The 21,344-nt window shown below is 42.3% G+C and overlaps 1 protein-coding gene across 1 annotated transcript in view; it reads right to left on the reverse strand.

Annotated features, from left to right (window-relative positions):
- Positions 1–21,344, reverse strand: part of LOC138972052 (uncharacterized) — a 542,426-nt gene that overhangs the window by 508,696 nt on the left and 12,386 nt on the right. Inside the window, exon 2 of the mRNA XM_070344892.1 lies at positions 17,353–19,311. Within this exon, the coding sequence (XP_070200993.1) occupies positions 17,353–19,311 (1,959 nt within the window). The remainder of the gene's footprint in view (positions 1–17,352; positions 19,312–21,344) is intronic.

Raw genomic sequence — 21,344 nt, forward strand, 5'->3', positions numbered from 1 at the left:
CGGTTCAAAGAATTGTTCTCATCATCACAGATCTGGACTGTCTTTTGCATGGATTGATGGAATAAGACAAGTCTTACACTTGGACAAACACTGGTGGGGGGGGGGGGGGGGGGGGGAGGATGCCTTTTAAAATGATCTCTTTCAAATAAAGAATATGTGTGTATTCTATTTTAAGGTTTTACATGGCCATCCTCTGTGTATCAGATACAGCTCTCTTTAAAAATATCCTTGTTATGCAAACTATCTTGTCAACCACCCCATGTACATAATGGGATTCAAAATACGGTATTTATGGCGTTAATGGCTATCTGGAAAGTATGAAAGTAAAAATCATTACTTTTAGGTACATGTCTAAAGGCAGTTTTGATTGATTAAATTTTGGATGATCACAGGTGTCAGTGACTGAATGTAATCCACAAACACCTCCTAGTCCTAGTCTGCAATTATCCAATGTACACATATATTCGTGTTGGTGTTTATGATGCTTTAAATTACAGTGTAAGGAAGGTATGTAAAAGGTAACCAGAAAAAGGTCAAACAATGTAACCCTGCTATTTCTCGTGTTAAGTTGTGGTGAAAATCGATGCATCGCATTGAAATAAAGACAGATGTGAATGATCAGAAGATTTTAATGACGTTTTGTTGGGTTCCATGCTTGCTGTTGGCATTTGCAAACTGCTTGTAGATAAAAGTCTGTGTGTGTGCTTGTATGTCTGTGTCAAGTTATGAACACGCTTATAACACAAACAATGCTTTCTCACTGAAATGACCATCGGTAGGATGCTGACCAATGTTCTCTCTCTCTCTCTCTCTCTCTCTCTCTCTCTCTCTCTCTCTCTCTCTCTCTCTCTCTCTCTCTCTCTCTCTCTCTCTCTCTCTCTCTTCAAAGTATGACTGATCTACCACGGCTGATTAATGCAGAGTCAATGTCTTCACGAGTACAGAAAATAATTCATATCTAAGCAAAAACAAAAACACCCACACATATTTTGACACCCAGTCTTTGATTTTCTGAATGAAATACACTTTCCTTTCATTTACGTCACAATTGCATGACAAAGACGCAAGATAAGTTTAACAACTTTGACCTGACAACACACACCGAAAACAAAATACAGTCGCAAAATACCCCTCCCTATCTGAATCTGTCAGCAATGCCTCACGCAGATCGATGCAAGGTGCAGATCAAGCAAACACACACACACACTCGCACATAATGTTGTCTTAACCGGATCACTATATATTTGGGGGACATAAACTTCAGCCTATGCATGACCCTTCCGAGTGGCAACTGTTGTAGATCAAATGGTATGACGTTTGTGCAATTTCGAAACAAAGTTTCCAAATTCGGCTATTGTCTCAACAGAACAAGGTTTGACATTTAGCGGTAGCAATATTTACCTGATTTAAACCCTCCAGACTTTTACCTTTTGGATTGTCTGGGTGTCTGAGTATACACAAACACCCCCTTCACTCCATAGATCATCGGTGACCTAAAGAAAGCAGTTACAGCTCCCTAAACAGCAAAGCGTTCGTGCCACTGACAATTTCGGAGGCGTAATTTGAAACACATTTTGGATAAAAGGTAAATTCTGATCATAATACCTAGAGACTCGAAACTGTGTAGAATGGTCGTGGATGAACTAAAGTGTATGCACAACAACTATGAACATATTTGCTAAACTCAAATGACTGAGAAAAAAAAAACTTCATTGTACAGTTACACTTTCGCAATGCCGCGCAAAATCCATTCATCCATTGGAAATGCCCTGTTCCTGCTTGTTATTGAGCACTATATTCAAATAACTGACTGTCTAATATTGATTCATGTATACTATATGTCATTCAATTTATCCCAAATGTAACAATCTTGAGTGCTGAAATCGGGTATAGTTCAGTAAACCTCGTACTGTTGAGTCGATCCCCGAATTTGGCAACCGTTTTTGAAAATGCACAAAAGTCAGACCATTTAATCTATAAATGTGTCAATTTGTACAAGGGTCATGCATAGGATGAAGTTTTTGCACACCATATATCAAGTGATTCGGTTTGCAGATGTAGAAGTTATTAACAATTTTGAGGCCGAGAAAATTCATTGCGGACGATTTCAAGGACGTCATTCAGATCTAGATCTATGTACTGTACCATGCAAGGCTCGTATTTTATTCATTTCGTGACGAGCTAGAAAAACTAGCCTCCACGATCGCGTTGCTTTCGTTGACATCCGCAAGGAGGGTTATTATTTCTCTCTCTGTAAATTTGTCCTTACGTTGTTTGGATCCATCTGGTGTCGTCTGCTTTCGCCGGATGTTGTGACTTTCAATCGGACGTGACGCAACCAATCTTATACGCAACTAAAAAATATCGCTTTGCTGCTCTTAGCAAAGAGTGACCCCTGAGATGGTTCATGAAACGAGTCGTTCCTAACTTTCGTCCCACTCTCAGCTAAGAGCTCTTAAGGCCCTATTCCTAGGAATATGGAAGGCGAAAAGGGTCAAATGATCGAGCAAAAGGATCGATAAAAAGGATCGATCCTTTCGCGTTTGACCCTTTCCGCCCGACGCGCGGAAAGGGTCAAACGATCGATCAAAAGGATCGATCAAAAGGATCGATCCTTTTACTGGATCCGGTGCCGACAAAAAGTGGAACCGGAATTTTACCGGCACACAGTCTGGAGTTCACATTTTGGTGGCAAACTGACTTCAGATTTCAGTTCGCGTGTACGTGCGTCCAGTGTTCTAGATGATCGAACGTGTAGCAAAGACCTGTACGTGTACGTGTAGATATTCCGTCACCCGTGACTCACTTTTTTTCTCCAATGTTCCAAATCATACGTTGTTTACCAAGACTGCAGATCTCGGCTCAAACGCGGGACGTAAAAACTAGATTTGATGACGTTACCCGTACACGTTCCTGTATACGTGCTGAAAGTGGCACATCTAGATCTGTTGCAGACGAACGCTTTGCGCCAAACACTTTTCACACAGTAATTTTAACTACACACCCCTAAATGTAGTCGCTAAAACAAGAAGAATTTTTTGTTTATTTCTCTTGATATTTCATGCTCCTTCACGCCGCACCAGAACACGTAATCTACTTACTTTACTTTCTAGATTCGTTCTTTGTGCTAATCCGTTCCATGATTTTCCGAAACAGCGCGATGAAACTGCTCGTTCAAAAGTATCGTGTAAAAGGATCGATCCTTTTGCACGATCCTTTTACTCGATCATTTGACCCTTTCCGCGCGTCGGGCGGAAAGGGTCAAACGCGAAAGGATCGATCCTTTTGATCGATCCTTTTGATCGATCATTTGACCCTTTCCGCGCGTCGGGCGGAAAGGGTCAAACGCGAAAGGATCGATCCTTTTGATCGATCCTTTTGATCGATCATTTGACCCTTTCCGCGCGTCGGGCGGAACGGGTCAAACGCGAAAAGGATCAATCCTTTTGATCGATCCTTTTGATCGATCATTTGACCCTTTTCGCCTTCCATAAGGAACGCCTAAGAGCGCGTATATGAAACTGGCCCCTGGTCTACATACCACACACGTCAAAAACCAGTCAACTGCTTGTACCCCTTCAAAACCCCCCACCGCCCGTTTTCTTTGGATACACGCTTTAACTACACACATGCCGACACAATGTTGATCATTGCTTCAATATTTTGAAGATGGTGCTTGAAAAATAAGCAGGTGAAATGAGTATTTCGGTGTTTAGTCAAATGTTAAAGTTTCTACCACAGGGGCGGATCAGTTGCTTTGTAAGGGGGGGGGTGCACTTTGAATTGAAAGTGAATGTGATGGGCGCGAAGCGCCCGAATTTGCTAGGGTCATTGTGCATGCCTCCCCGGAAAATTTGTTTGCCCTAAGAAGCAAAATGGTGCCATCTGGTGCCATTTGAACTTAGAAATGGTCATAGAATCAGCTTTCCAAATTTTTTTATTTTTTATTTTTTGCTGGAGGGGGGGGGTGCACCTGCACCCTGTGCACCCCCCTCGTCCGCCCCTGTACCACAGACATACATACATACATACATACATACATACATACATACATACATACATACATACATACATACATACATACGCACGCACGCACGCACGCACGCACGCACAGACAGACAAAGTTTAGCATCGCATAGGCTACACTTACGTGAGCCAAAAATGACGCATAAACACTCACACACACACACACACACACACACACACACACACACTACCGCGCACCCGCCGCACACTCTTATAACCATCAAATCACCAAAGTGTGTAACGCACGGAACACAGTGCTCCGGCTAAAAATAACCACAGCCAAGCACAGGCCTAGAACTGTTTGTCTTTCCAGCGGCTGTATACGGTACCCTTGACGGTAATAGAAAATGTTTCTTGCGTGTTCCCATCTCTAGCAAATGTAAACCAGCACTCCGATCTGCCTGAAACTTTGGCATTAATTGCCCCAACCATTTTGTGTTTAACATGCAAAGTCACGATGTTTTGTCCTTAAACCCTGAATTAATAAGAATATTTGTTTAGATCTTTCGGAAAAGTTACATAATACGACACGTTTAATATACACGTTCACAAAAATCCACACACATTCTAGTCAGCCTATTGGTCATAACCTCTGAAATTTTCAAGGCAATTCATTGGGAACTTAAGCAGATATGGCTCTCTCAGTGGAGGACCCCCTCAAAAATGACCGCAAAACGTGCCTTTTTTGGCCTCTGAAACGGTTGACACCTACCGCCTTTGACAAAAGGCTTACAAATACTAAAGACGTAAGGTACATGCAACAAAATGCTGTGAACAGGCAATTGAATGGCCTTTCCAATGGTAGTCAGACGTGATTGGTAAGTGCACATTCTGATTTTTTGCAGATTTTAAAATACGGGGCATTGGTTTTTGTCAGGTCGATTTTAAGGTTGACCTTGTTTGGCAGGCTGCCACGGGATGCCTATGCAAAGTACCACCAATCGAACAAATTATATGAACAGTAGACATAATTAAGTTCAATTAATAGACCTTTTTCGTATAACCTTTGCCCCCAGCGTTTCGACCAATCAGATTTTAGGGCACGGCAGCCTCTCTCTGATAACCGGAACTAGGGGGCAATAGGTGCCTGGCCTGAAATACCTCTTTCACTTTCGATGCTCGAAGATTACTTTGCCAGAGGATTACTTTGAGAAATTCTGCAAGAAAACGGATTATTTTGTTCAAAATCATGAACAAAAAGTCAAGGACATGCACGAAGGTATGGTTTGAAACTGCTATTGGTGGTATATGGACGAAAGACGTGGCGAACTTCCCCCTTCATAAGCGAGGGTGTGTATCGCTAGCGCTACGTGTCATTTGTGCTGAGTGTCATTTGTCCTACGTGTCATTTGTGCTACGTGCCGCTATCGCTACGTTGATTAGTGCTGCAAATAATTTGTAGTTGAGTCGCTATCATTCGTTCATTATCACTACGTGTCGACAGCACTACATCTTTTAGCGCGACGTGTGATCATCGCTACGTGTCAATACCACTACTTACTGACGACTCTCTCTTTCCCATTGTTTCAGTCTCTTGCTCTCACTCGTGGTTTGTGTGTGTATATGTATGTCGGTGTATGTATGTGTGTGCGTGTGTCTGTCTGTTTCAGTGTATGTGTGTGTGTGTGTGTGTGTGCCTGTGTGCGTGTGTGTGTGTGTGTGTGAATCTCTATCTCTCTCTCTTGCTCACTCACTCTGTCTCTGTCTCTGTGTGGCCTTAATAATAAACCATTCTGAGTTCTGAGTTCTCTCTCTCTCTCCAGGGCCGGACGAGAGGGGAGGGGGCTTTGGGGGCTTTAGCCCCCCCCCCCCCAGCCCCCCCCCCCCAAAAAAAAAAAGAGAGAGAGAGAGAGAGAGAGAGAGAGAGAGAGAGAGAGAGAGAGAGAGAGAGAGAGAGAGAGAGATGTTAAATTTCTGGTGGTGCTATTTCATTATTTAAATGACTTTTTTGTGCAAGAATAGGATAATTTTTCATGTATAAATGTTAAAATTTCTTCAGCTTATGGGGTCTTTATACCACCACGGGGGCTTCGCCCCTCAAACCCACCGGGGGCCTTCTGCGGCCCCCGGACCCCCGCTTCAACACTTTAGCCCCCCCCCCCCCCCCCCCCTAAAAACGTACTGGTCCGGCCCTGCTCTCTCTCTCTCTCTCTCTCTCTCTCTCTCTCTCTCTCTCTCTCTCTCTCTCTCTCTCTCTCTCGCTCTCTCTGAAGGAATATTTTGTTGTTCCTTTCAATTTGCCAGAGATTTGTAATTTTCGGAAGAAAGTCTCTGCATGATTTTCAGTTGTTTCTTTCGGATTTTGATCTTTTTAGAAAGAAAGGGCTTTGTTTTTGACTAATTGTAAGACAGTGTTATTGCATATATTTGTAAATGGAAATATTGACACAAGGTATAACCGAGGATATCGAAACCTTTTCTTCTCCCCCAAATTCTTTTATGAAATGAGAGGGGGAGAGAGAGAGAGGGGGGGATTGACAGACAGAAAAAGCGCGAGAAAGCGGAAGAGAGAGACAGTTAAAAGGGATGGAGGGTGCTTTTTATTTTATGGTTGGTTGGTTTTAGTTCTTAATGCACTGTTTTTGACAATAGTTTTCATTCGGTAAAAGCCAAATTCAATTACCGCTCTCTCTCTCTCTCTCTCTCTCTCTCTCTCTCTCTCTCTCTCTCTCTCTCTCTCTCTCTCTCTCTCTCTCTCTCTCTCTCTCTCTCTCTCTCTCTCTTCATTACACACACACACACACACACACACCGCACACACACACACGCACACACACGCACAAACGCATACGTACACACGGTATCGTACACACAAACTCACACACAGAAAAACATCCGTGTATGTATATACGGTATCATGCGAGAGAAAGAGAGAGGTAGAGAGTGGGGAGGGGGAAATCCAAGATTAAGGGTGGGTACGAAGTCAACGTAGTTGGCATCGCTGATAGCCGTGCCATTGCCAGACACGAAGTGACTCGAGCAGACTTTTCAATGGCACGACAAACCCCTCTCGTCGGATTGCTTGCACCCATCGCGTCCTTCGCTGTTACGCCTTCGCACTTGCACCCATCGGAAAGCCATACAATGACAAATTCTGTCCACCGTATTTCTCTTTCTTCATTCCACTGTTGCACTTGCAGTTGCAAACACAACAGTTTGCCTCGTCGTCTCCGCACTTGACTTTGCACCAAGCCTCGTTGTCGATTTTTCCTTTTGCCCCCTAGTTCCGGTAGATCTGACAATAAACTTCACAGCGCGTGCGCCAAAATTTAAGTGAAAAAGGTCTATTGTTGTAATAATTTGTTGGCCAAGTTTAGATTGGGAATCGAGACGAGGGTGGTGGTGTATGTGTGTGTCTGTGTATGTATGTAAGTAATGTAACTATGTATGTATGTATGTATGTATGTATGTATGTATGTATGTATGTATGTATGTATGTATGTATGTATGTATGTATGTATGTATGTATGTATGTGTGTATGTATGTATGTATGTGTGTGTGTCTGAGTGTGTGTGTGTGTGTGTGTGTGTGTGTGTGTGTGTGTGTACGTGTGCGTGTGTGAGAGAGAGAGAGTGTTTTCGCTCTGAAAAATAACACGCACAAACACTTCGATTTTGTTCAAGGTATCAGACATATTTTGTTTACATGCAGCTGCATATTTTACTAATGGTGAAGAAGAACATATTTTCCCATAGCCTTTATTCATCAAGCTGACAACATAATAAGGGTAAAAAGATAACATTAAATAACATATCCACAATTAAAATTACAACAAATGCAAGTGGACCAATACAATAGTTGCAACAAACTTCAGGCTAGATAACATCAAAAAGAAAGGACCAGAGGGAGAAAGAGAGATCACACGTATCTAAGAAAACAGCTGTAACAATGTTGATGTCCGTATGTATCATTAAAAACACGATATCCACATCTTGCCTGTATGTAATGTCATGCAATAACGAGTAGCAAGTTGTGTAAAATTGAGTGGCACAGAAAGCACAGTCGTTCCCATGAAAACCTTTAGCTCACTATTTCGGATGTAGACAAGATTTTACATGAACACAGACTAAGATTCGACAACCTGGCTGCTTCATGCACAAAGTGATAACTTATTGATGTGTTATTATCAGAGATTCCTGCTTGTGTTTGTTCACAAATCAATCAATACTAATAAAAATCACAAACCGCACCCAGGCTGATTATTTTTGGCATGTGCTTAGCGATGGTCTTCTCAAGCCTGGCCTGATCATATGGGACCAAATGTGTAAGTCGAATTGTTTACACGGGTAGGACTGAACCTTTCATATCAATATTCAAACAAGAAGGGCAAAGCCCATACGACTCACATGCTTGACCTTCTGCTTTACACATTTTTCCTACCAAAATACATGTGACCTTGACCCAAGGTCAAGGTCATCCAAGGTCATGCAACACAAAGCTGTTAATTCAAGACATAGGAAGTACAATGGTGCTTATTGGCTCTTTCTACCATGAGATATGGTCACTTTTAGTGGTTCACTACCTTATTTTGGTCACATTTCATAAGGGTCAAAGTGACCTTGACCTTGATCATATGGGACCAAATGTGTCTCATGATGAAAGCATAACATGTGCCCCACATAAGTTTTAAGTTTGAAACAGTTATCTTCCATAATTCAGGGTCAAGGTCACTTCAAAATATGTATACAATCCAACTTTGAAGAGCTCCTGTGACCTTGACCTTGAAGCAAGGTAAACCAAACTGGTATCAAAAGATGGGGCTTACTTTGCCCTATATATCATATATAGGTGAGGTATTCAATCTCAAAAACTTCAGAGAAAATGGGAAAAATGTGAAAAATAGCTGTTTTTTAGACAACATTTATGGCCCCTGCGACCTTGACCTTGAAGCAAGGTCAAGATGCTATGTATGTTTTTTGGGGTCTTGTCATCATACACCATCTTTCCAAATTTGGTACTGATAGACTGAATAGTGTCCAAGAAATATTCAACGTTAAAGTTTTCCGGCCGGCCGGCCGGACGGACGGACGGACGGACGGACGGACGACTCGGGTGAGTACATAGACTCACTTTTGCTTCGCATGTGAGTCAAAAACACTTTTGAGAAGGGGGGGTAATCAAATTGTGTGCTTTTGTTATCAGGGGAGGGAATCACCTAATCCGAGAAAAAATTACCTCCCTTGATTTTCCTGACGTGACACATGTGCAATGTGAATAAAAAGTGAATCAGTCACAAACAAATACAACTATTTGGCAGGATCAATTAGTACACTTGATGCATATATGAATGTTGTTCTGCATGATAAATAATGTCCCGGCTGATACGTTCCCTGCTAAATTATCATCAGCAGATTGTCATCGATATCTGTGTGCCCTATGCACAGCGTTTGTTTTTCGGTTGTTGTTGTTTTTGTTCATGCAACGTTTCAGGCGTATTCGCAAGACATTTTGGGAAAATGTTATGGAAGCCTGAAGATCAATGACAAAAATATTTACTGTGAAAACGGTATTCCAATAGCTCCTGCCATTCGAATTGTGGACTTTAGCATGCAGCCGTGTGTCCTTCGTTGCAAACTGAAGACAACAAATATACATGCAGCCCGATTTCTTGAAATGTGGCATCGGTATTAAGTGTGTGTGTTTTATGCTGGGGGGGGGGGGGGGTGGGGTACAACTGCAGAAGTAAACAAGCTTATGTCCTACTATGTTTTCAGAATCGCTCTATGTTGTACAACAGAACTGAAGTAGCAATGGAATCAGCTATATGCCCGCTAGGTGGAAGACGTTCATGGCATCCATGTAAGAATACATCGCTGCTCTGCCGATCCAGCATGAAGTTGTGTGCAAGCCATTTTCCTGCAAGAAAAAACACACATTTTTAATCCATATACGCATTTCCGTGACTAAGGTTTGGTTTAATCATCGGCCTGATAATGATGATCTAGAAGCAATAGATTTGTTGACACATACAATTGAAAAGAAAAAAAAAGTATTTCGCAATTTATTTATTCTTTCCTTTTTCTTGTATTTATCAATGTATTTATTTTCTTCTTCTGCTTTACTTCGGGGGGGGGGGGGGGGGGGGGGTTGAAGTTGTAATTATTTGATTTCAAATCCTCCAGACAGTTACTGAATGGGCCGAATACATGGCAGCATTGTTCGGGGATGCGTAATCTTGCGATCAACTGTGTAAGATGATGATTGTTCTAGATTAATGTTCAAGTTTGAAAACATCTTGTAAGTTGTTGTTTTGTGTGCGTGGTGTGTGTGTGTGTGATGTGTGTCTGTATGTGTGTGTGTCTGTGTGATTCAGGTAAAAACTGATCTTCTAGTGCTTTTTGTAGGCAGTACCTCTGCTGCGTCAGTCGAGATTCAAAGAATACAATTTTAGCAGATTATTTATTTTAACAACGAACACGTATCAAAGTGTGACAACTTGCAGGGTACTTAATATTTAGAGCATATTTTCTGGGGTGAAACTTACATGGACCAAACGAACTTCCGTCAAGGTTCAGAATTCAATTGATTTGGTTGATACATGATTTGTAATGCATTGTTTGCTGGATCAAGTAATGTGAGCCATATTTCCTGGCCTGTTAGTGGCATCACATGATTCAGCAAGTCTTAACGGGAAATGCGTCATGTCACACACTTGCATAAATAGTGGCAGTGGAATTTATTAAATAGTTTTCAACTACTAATAATAAGAATATCATACGTATTTTCAATTGCCGGAGTTCCGTTTCTCTATCTACGTTTGAAATTTGAGTTGACACGTCGTTGTGTATTTCTGTTCGTATTTATGTGGAATGTCAAAGATCTACAACGCACACACACACACACACACACACACACACACACACACACACACACACACACACACACACACACACACACACACACACACACACACACACAAATGTTGTTCATACGACTCAACTTCTAATAAGTCATGGTTAATGACTCAAAAAATGATCTGGTGCTCTAGCTCCATAGGAATTCAAGAAATTATCCTATTCCCACTCACTGAGTATACATGTGAATTTTAAAGATCTATCTTGAAAGACGTCAATGAAAATGATGCTTTTCACCAGATATTGACAAAACAGTGACCTTGAGATATGACGAGGGCCAACAGAGTTAGGACCATGACTGACAGTTCATCAAACCATGGGAGGGGTGAAGTTTGAAAGCTCTCCTTACTACAAACACATGGAAGACCATGAACATTTCCTTTTTTTGACAAAACCTGCTGTGACTTTGAAATTTGAAAAGGATCTAGCAAGCTTGCACCATGTCTCGAGGTCATTAACCAATGAGAGCGTGTGGAATTTCAAAGCTGTAGTATTTGCCAAAATATTAGACTGATTGGGCCATTTTATTTTCTACTTTAGTATTACGAAGTGAATTGCCAGTGTATATGTGTTCATAACATTTAACTTAAAGATTAATAACTGAAACAGGACACATTTTTTAAGATTTCAACCAACGATTATATCGCCTTATCCTTGCCCGCCCATCACTTTTCAGGAAAAAAAAATTTCTCATCATAATTTAATGAATAATCACGCCACAACGTAGTCGAGTCATGCACAACTCATGCCGATTAGCAGCAGTATGCTGACATTTCTGAAACTGTTGCATATTTGTAAGTACTATTTTTGTACTTACAAGTCTTTGACGGGTGCAACGTTGAGGTTGCATGCCGCAACACTGGTTATCAACCTCCCTTCCCCTATCCTGGTAGTGGTGACAAACACACCTGGAAGGACATGTGGCAGCACCTTGCAGTAGGCTCCTCTGGGGAGGGTCCTCTGTTTAGGTTGCAGGCCATGTTCAAAACCGGACATGGGAGCCACTCAGCAATGGACAGCACCAGCTTCCTCAGCTCTTCAACGGTGATCTCGTTCACCATGTTCTGACCAACACAATTATAAGTCATATTGTCATGAAATAATGTGGTGCATGCAAATTTGTATCCATTTCATCTTCTATATATATATATACCACTAGTGTCTGTCTGTCTGTCTGTCTGTCTGTCTGTCTGTCTGTCTGTCTGTTCGCGATGCACGGCCAAAGTTCTCGGTGGATCTTTTTCAAATTTGGACACCGTATTCAGCTACACCCCGGACACAACCTCATCGATGAGATATTTCAACACGTGCTCTCAGCGCGCAGCGCTGTGCGCGCTGAACCGATTTTTTTGGTGTTTTTTGTTGTTGTCGGGATCCACTACCACTACCAGTAACTCTTCCTTATCTTCTCCAGTGTTTTCAGCCGCGATTATCTCCCTTCCTCCGTGTGGCGTCAATCCATATTCCCGTTACTACGTTACTATTTTTAGAAGGTCACTGCACGTTACTATTTTTAGAAGGTCTCCAGTGTTTTGCGCGTGTATCTCCTTTCCTTCGTGCGCCGGCGAAGCCGGGTCCCAGGCGCATCCTGGTATTCGGCTCTACTTCTTCCTGGCGAAGCGGGTAATCCGGTACCCGGCGAAGCGGGTAATCATCTAGTTTTTCATATATGTAGTATTACTAAACAAATGGCATATAGATATAATAATAAGCCCACTTGATCGGCATACATGAAACGTTGTGGAATTATCATCCCACATCTCAGGCTAATGTACACCAAATTTCAAGAAAGTTGCTAAAGCAATTCAAGAGTTATCAGCATTTTAATGGGTGGCATTTTTGTGGGGGGTTACCCTGTACTTGGATTGTCGATTGGGTAAGTATCCTTTTAAACAGCAAACGGAATTATAGTGTGTCACCACCTCTCTCTCTCTCTCTCTCTCTCTCTCTCTCTCTCTCTCTCTCTCTCTCTCTCTCTCTCTCTCTCTCTCTCTCTCTCTCTCTCTCTCTCTCTCTCTCTCTCTCTCTCTCTCTCTCTCTCTCTCTCTCTCTCTCTCACGCACGCACACACACGCACACGCTCACGCACTGTCATTGACAATATACAATCAGCCCACTTAATATAAGCACCCAGGCAATAACAGAGAGAAGAAATCTTCAAACCATTAGATCACTGTAAGAGAGTTGGATCTTTCTTCCCGATAACTCTTGGCGGCAGCTTTTTGAATAGCTGTCCGTATGCGGCCTCTCTGTGTCCTTGTTCCCCTTCAACGTCCCGGATTTCGCTGACAAACAACACGGCCGCACCTGCTGGCCCTGTCCTGTCTCTTCTGACGAATGGAGAAGATCAGATTGAGCTCATAGTTGAGACATGAGAAAAGCCTGCTTGGTTCGACCTGAGTATCGAAATGGACAGTTTTTAATACAAAAAAGAAACAAAAACAAAAAAACTGATAAAAGACACAATCTAAGAAATGGACAAACGGTTATTATTGACGTGACTGAATCATAAGTGAATAAAATACGTGGCTTATACCTATCATACAATACAGCACAATGTCAGTTTATTTTTGCCAATTGTATAACTATAATGAGTTACACGTTTGGCATTTTTAAGAACTATAAATGCATAATTTAATCGTTTTAAACGTGATCAGGTATAAGAAAACAAACACAGATACTTCCATTCACTCAATCACTCATGAATACCACCACGCGAATGTCTCACACACACACACACACACACACACACACACACACACACACACACACCCACACACACACACACACACACAAACTCACACACACAAACACACACACACACACACACCCACACACACTTACATACACTCACACACACACATAGACCTAAGAAATAACAAGAAGGGCAAAGCCCATACGACTCACATGCTTGACCTTGACCTTTACATGACCTTGACCTTCAGGGTCAAGGTCAAATAACAAAACCTAGCAATGACATCATACACTAAGAACTGCTTTACACATTTTTCCTACCAAAATACATGTGACCTTGACCCAAGGTCAAGGTCATCCAAGGTCATGCAACACAAAGCTGTTAATTCTAGACATAGGAAGTACAATGGTGCTTATTGGCTCTTTCTACCATGAGATATGGTCACTTTTAGTGGTTCACTACCTTATTTTGGTCACATTTCATAAGGGTCAAAGTGACCTTGACCTTGATCATATGTGACCAAATGTGTCTCATGATAAAATCATAACATGTGCCCCACAACATTTTTAAGTTTGAAACAGTTATCTTCCATAGTTCAGGGTCAAGGTCACTTCAAAATATGTATACAATCCAACTTTGAAGAGCTCCTGTGACCTTGACCTTGAAGCAAGGTAAACCAACTGGTATCAAAAGATGGGGCTTACTTTGCCCTATATATCATATATAAGTGAGGTATTCAATCTCAAAAACTTTAGACAAAATAGGAAAAATGTGAAAAATAGCTGTTTTTTAGACAACATTTATGGCCCCTGCAACCTTGACCTTGAAGCAAGGTCAAGATGCTATGTATGTTTTTTGGGGCCTTGTCATCATACACCATCTTGCCAAATTTGGTACTGATAGACTGAATAGTGTCCAAGAAATATCCAACGTTAAAGTTTTTTGGACGGACGGACGCCGGGACGGACGCCGGGACGGACGGACGGACGCCGGGACGGACGCCGGGACGGACGGACGGACGGACGACTCGGGTGAGTACATACTCACTTTTGCTTCGCATGTGAGTCAAAAATCATCTGTATTCGAAGATTCAACCGGAGAATCTAGATCTTTGATTCAACTGCTTAATACTTTAGAGCTGTAGTTGTTACTCTTACAGGATAGGCAATGGCGATTCTTACATCGGTGTTGCGGGTACAGTAACTAGTCTACGTAAACTAATCAAAAATAAATACACAAAAATCAAGGACTCTTGTTGGAAAATGTAATTGTTTTTGATTCAGATCCTTATTTTGTAGTCGAAATGTTTTTGTGTGTAGAAATACAAATTAGATCGATTGCATGCATTTTAGATTTCATTGTCAGTGTACGTGTCACGGTGTGTCACTGTGTCGGAACTGTGCGTCTCGAGACATTCAATTAGCGTTAGGCCTGTGCTTTTGCTTTACTTTTATTATGACTTCTTAATTCCTGAACCGAATCATTCAGCAGAGCCTCTTTGTAAACCGCTATAAAACATAAAGTACCGTATTGTGCACTGCTGTAAGCGTAAAACTGACTTTTGAGAGGATCCCTGAAATGCGACAACTCAGCTAAGATTTCATGTCAACGAATGACGAACACAGTACTTGAATAGAGCAAACACATTGCTTGAAACAGTTTTGTTGCACTATGAAGCCTTGTTTGCTATGGCAATCCGTTTGTAAAGAAATTACGTTTTTTCGTGTTGATCTAAATAATGAATTGTTCAGCTAAATAATGCATTATTTAGCTAAATAATGCTTTATTTACCTAAATAATGCATTATTTACACAAAAGTAAAAAATATGATTGTTGTAATTAAATAAAAAATGTATTTACTAAACAATTCATTATTTAAGTAAATAATGCATTATATAATAAAAAAATCCATTATATAGTATATACTGCATTATATAATAAATAATCCATTATATACTAAATAATGCATTATTTGGCTAAATAATTCATTATTTAGATCAACACGAAAAAACGTAATTTCTTTACAAACGGATTGCCATAGTTTGCAGCCACTTAAAAGTCATCTACGACAAGAATGTATTGCATACATTGATAAAATAACTTACCAGAGAACTTTCGTCAAGGAAGCGGCTTCTCGCCTCTATGAATTCTGGGTGGTTGAGCACTTTGAAAACTTCCGGTTTACGTTATGTTCCAAATAAGGATATCCTACTATGCTGAACTACTACAATGAATTTTCAAACGGCAAACCTGGCTCCGTCCTTTCTGATCGGAGGGGGGTGTTTTTTTGAAAATTTTTGTGAATAGACTCAGCATTTACGCTGTCAAATGTCAATTTATGTGAGAAAATGTAGACCAGGACCTTTAAGGCTAAGCGAGAGAGTTCTCGTGATTGTTTTAATTAAAACAAGAAGGGCAAAGCCCATACGACTCACATGCTTGACCTTGACCTTTACATGACCTTGACCTTCAGGGTCAAGGTCAAATAACTAAACCTAGCAATGACATCATACACTAAGAACTGCTTTACACATTTTTCCTACCAAAATACATGTGACCTTGACCCAAGGTCAAGGTCATCCAAGGTCATGCAACACAAAGCTGTTAATTCAAGACATAGGAAGTACAATGGTGCTTATTGGCTCTTTCTACCATGAGATATGGTCACTTTTAGTGGTTCACTACCTTATTTTGGTCACATTTCATGAGGGTCAAAGTGACCTTGACCTTGATTATATGTGACCAAATGTGTCTCATGATGAAAGCATAACATGTGCCCCACATAATTTTTAAGTTTGAAACAGTTATCTTCCATATTTCAGGGTCAAGGTCACTTCAAAATATGTATACAATCCAACTTTGAAGAGCTCCTGTGACCTTGACCTTGAAGCAAGGTAAACCAAACTGGTATCAAAAGATGGGGCTTACTTTGCCCTATATATCATATATAGGTGAGGTATTGAATCTCAAAAACTTCAGAGAAAATGGGGAAAATGTGAAAAATAGCTGTTTTTTATGCAACATTTATGGCCCCTGCGACCTTGACCTTGAAGCAAGGTCAAGATGCTATGTATGTTTTTTGGGGCCTTGTCATCATACACCATCTTGCCAAATTTGGTACTGATAGACTGAATAGTGTCCAAGAAATATCCAACGTTAAAGTTTTCCGGACGGACGTCCGGACGGACGGACGGACGGACGGACGACTCGGGTGAGTACATAGACTCACTTTTGCTTCGCATGTGAGTCAAAAACTCATTCATAAAAACTAGAGACTATGTTTCTGATCAAAACGAATAAGCCATCATATCCTTAAATAAGGCCTTATTCATTTAAGGCCTTATTTTTGGGATTTTTGAGCCTTTGTGCCAAGGATAGTTTTCCGCTCTGTGTCGCGGCCCGGGTTAAGGGAGGGGGGGGGGGGGGGTTAGCTATGAGCGGATGCCCTTTCATGTCTACTCACCGGGGAGGGGGAGGGGGGTGCCGCGGCAAGGATTTGTACGCCTTCAAAGAAAAGGTGAAAGGGCAGCCGCGAATTGTATAATATAGGGGACTCTGCCCCTGGTAACTTTGCCGGCCAGCCGACTAAAGAGGAAACTCTCCAAAGCTATGCTTTGGGACAATATCTTGTACAGTGTTCCATAGGGTTGAAACTGCTTTTTTCATTAGAAGATTTAAATCGTTTTGTAAACCATTTGAGACATACTGTGGCTTTAACCAGGGATAAGACAGCTATAGCTCTAACGAAAGAAGCAAACACACACAGAAAACAATACCATCATCGCCGTAAGTCGCTTGCCGCATCTTCCTCTGTGGGTGCTCCCTACTCCGTGTCGTCATCCCACCCCTCACTGCCTTGTCGTCACGCCGGGCGCTTGAAACGTTGAGATGCATCGTCTTCCGCTCCATCCCCTCGTTGTGGTTCATCGTCTTCAACCGCTCCATCTGCTCGTTGTGGTTCATCGTCTTCAACCGATCCATCCGCTCGTTGTGGTTCATCGTCTTCAACCGCTCCATCTGCTCGTTGTGGTTCATCGTCTTCAACCGCCCCGTCCGCTGCCTAGCGTCTTCTTCGCGCCAAGCTGTAGTCGTGCTGTCATGAGGAGCGTCCTGCCAGTGGTGTTGCTTCGTCGCCTCTCTTGTCGCCTCAAGTTCTGGACGCGATGTGGTCAGTGCCTTGCGTGATGTGTTGAAAGACCAGCTTCTCTTTTCTCCTGTGGCTCTGCTGTCTGATGTCATAGAAGATTTGTCTGACGGGTCGCTCGACCAGCTTCTCTCTTGTCCCGTGTCTCTGCCATCTGATGTCATGGAAGATTTGTCAGACGGGTTGCCCGACCAACTCTTTTCTCCCGTGTCTCTGCCATCTGATGCCATGGAAGATTTGTCAGACGGGTTGCCCGACCAACTCTTTTCTCCCGTGTCTCTGCCATCTGATGCCATGGAAGATTTGTCAGACGGGTTGCCCGACCAACTCTTTTCTCCCGTGTCTCTGCCATCTGATGCCATGGAAGATTTGTCAGACGGGTTGCCCGACCAACTCTTTTCTCCCGTGTCTCTGCCATCTGATGCCATGGAAGATTTGTCAGACGGGTTGCCCGACCAACTCTTTTCTCCCGTGTCTCTGCCATCTGATGCCATGGAAGATTTGTCAGACGGGTTGCCCGACCAACTCTTTTCTCCCGTGTCTCTGCCATCTGATGTCATGGACGATTTGTCTGACAACTTGCCCGACGTGCCTCTATCTTGTCCCGTGTCTTTGCCATCTGATTTCATGGAAGATTTGTCAGACAGCTTACCCGACCTGCCTCTCTCTTGTCCCGTGTCTTTGCCATCTGATGTCATGGAAGATTTGTCAGACGGGTTGCGCGACCTGCCTCTCAATTGTCCCGTGTCAATGCCATCTGATGTCATGACAGATTTATCAGACAGCTTACCCGACCTGCCTCTCTCTCGTCCAGTGTCTTTGCCATCTGATGTCATAGAAGATTTGTCTGACGGGTTGCTCGACCAGCTTCTCTCTTGTCCCGTGTCTCTGCCATTTGATATCATGAAAGATTTGTCTGACGGGTTGCCCGATGTGCCTCTCTCTTGTCCCACGGTGTCTCTGCCATTTGATGTCATGGAAGATTTGTCTAACGGGTTGCCCGATGTGCCTCTCTCTTGTCCCACGGTGTCTCTGCCATTTGATGTCATGGAAGATTTGTCTAACGGGTTGCCCAATGTGCCTCTCTCTTGTCCCGTGTCTCTGCCATTTGATGTCATAGAAGATTTGTCTGACGGGTTGCCCGATGTGCCTCTCTCTTGTCCCGTGTCTCTGCCATTTGATGTCATAGAAGATTTGTCTGACGGGTTGCCCGATTTGCCTCTCTCTTGTCCCTTGTCTCTGCCATTTGATGTCATGGAAGATTTACCAGACAGGTTGCCCGACCAGTCTTTCAGTTTCTTCTGTCTTTGGTCAGTGAGAGCAGCAGGTTTACGTGTCTCAGGCACGTTACTTGAATCGCTGTGGTATTGAGCTGGCGGATAGAGCAATGTGGTGTTGGTGGTGTCGCCCGTGCCGTGGGACAATCTTTTGTCATCCTCTTTAACAGCCATGCCGGGTGGTCGTCTGCTCCACTCTTCCTTGACTGCGGCGGGTGCATTTCGCAGAGGGGTAACCTCTGTTCCCTGTCCATGTGACTCGGCTTTTGTCTTATTTCGCTCTTCATTGGTGGTGTCCCTGCCTCTGTCGATTCCTAAAATGATCAAAAGAAAGAAGCAAGTCATGCTGTATAACGCTCAACATGTTTGATTTCTTGACAAGACGAAGAAAAGAAACTTGAATCTGACGCCTGTAACAAGATCAAATGTGGCCATTTCTGCGAAAAGGGACATTCTTGTTCTAAGCCTCTGATTGGAGAAACGCGGGGTCAAAGTTAGAGCAAAATGTAAACAAACTTTGCTGTGCTGACTGACGCCCACTTCAAGTTGAATTTCTAAAAAGTTCAATGAATTATCAGCGATAGCACAATGAACAGCAATTTAAAGTAACTAAAACTAGTCTTGGGATCAACATTACAAACTTCTAACAAGAAGGGCAAAGCCCATACGACTCACATGCTTGACCTTGACCTTTACATGACCTTGACCTTCAGCTAAACCTAGCAATGACATCATACACTAAGAACTGCTTTACACATTTTTCCTACCAAAATACATGTGACCTTGACCCAAGGTCAAGGTCATCCAAGGTCATGCAACACAAAGCTGTTAATTCAAGACATAGGAAGTACAATGGTGCTTATTGGCTCTTTCTACCATGAGATATGGTCACTTTTAGTGGTTAACTACCTTATTTTGGTCACATTTCATAAGGGTCAAAGTGACCTTGACCTTGATCATATGTGACCAAATGTGTCTCATGATAAAATCATAACATGTGCCCCACATAATTTTTAAGTTTGAAACAGTTATCTTTTATAGTTCAGGGTCAAGGTCACTTCAAAATATGTATACAATCCAACTTTGAAGAGCTCCTGTGACCTTGACCTTGAAGCAAGGTAAACCAAACTGGTATCAAAAGATGGGGCTTACTTTGCCCTATATATCATATATAGGTGAGGTATTGAATCTCAAAAACTTCAGAGAAAATGGGAAAAATGTGAAAAATAGCTGTTTTTTAGACAACATTTATGGCCCCTGCGACCTTGACCTTGAAGCAAGGTCAATATGCTATGTATGTTTTTTGGGGCCTTGTCATCATACACCATCTTGCCAAATTTGGTACTGATAGACTGAATGGTGTCCAAGAAATATCCAGCGTTAAAGTTTTCCGGACGGACGGACGGGGGGGACGGACGGACGGACGACTCGGGTGAGTACATAGACTCACTTTTGCTTCGCATGTGAGTCAAAAATGTTTATGTTCATTCCTCCTCAGGAAAAAACACATCGAACCGATGACGAGTTGACTGCGATCATGCCGAAAATGGCGACAGAGTGTTTTGTTGTGCTTCGAGATGCATTTTTTCGTCGCTAGTTTTGCCTTTTGGTCAAGTTAAAACAACTTACCTATTTTTTAAATGTTTAACAGTAATATACACTTTCATCTGGAAGCACATTCAGGAAAGGGGGTCATGCCAATACGTCCCAGTACCATTGTGTCCCAGTACCATTGCGTCCCAAAAAAATGCCGTCTCATTGCGTCCCATTAAGCAATCCCATTGGGTCCCAATACCATTGGGTCCCAGTGCCATTGCGTCCCGTACCATTGCGTCCCAACAAAATTGCCTGTCGATAGGTCCCAAGAAAATTGCATCTCGATACGTCCCATAAAGGAATCCCATTACGTCCCCGTACCATTACGTCCCAACACAATTGTTACTTGAGCAATGCTTGAACGCTGCGGTGGGCAGTGTGTGTGTATGTGTGTGTGTGTGTGTGTGTGTGTGTGTGTGTGTGTGTGTGTGTGTGTGTGTGTGTGTGTGTCTGTGTCTGTGTGTGTGTGTGTGTGTGTGTGTGTGGCATGGATATTGTACGACAGAGTAGGTCAGCGAAAGGATGAAAATGAACAGTGGATTTTATAAGTGCGGAGTATCTTACCTTATATTATCCGAGTAATTTCAAGCTTCAAGATTGCATAAATTTACGTAGCAATAATGTTGAAGCCTGTATATGCACTTACTTGACACATTTATGTTTTTCTCTTTTCTATTGTGTTTTGTAAAAAAGAAAAAAAAGTTGTTGTTGTTGTTGTTGTTGATTGTTGTTGTTGATGTTGATGATGATG

Source organism: Littorina saxatilis, linkage group LG7 (assembly GCF_037325665.1).
Source record: "Littorina saxatilis isolate snail1 linkage group LG7, US_GU_Lsax_2.0, whole genome shotgun sequence".
Taxonomy (NCBI): Eukaryota; Metazoa; Mollusca; class Gastropoda; order Littorinimorpha; family Littorinidae; genus Littorina; species Littorina saxatilis.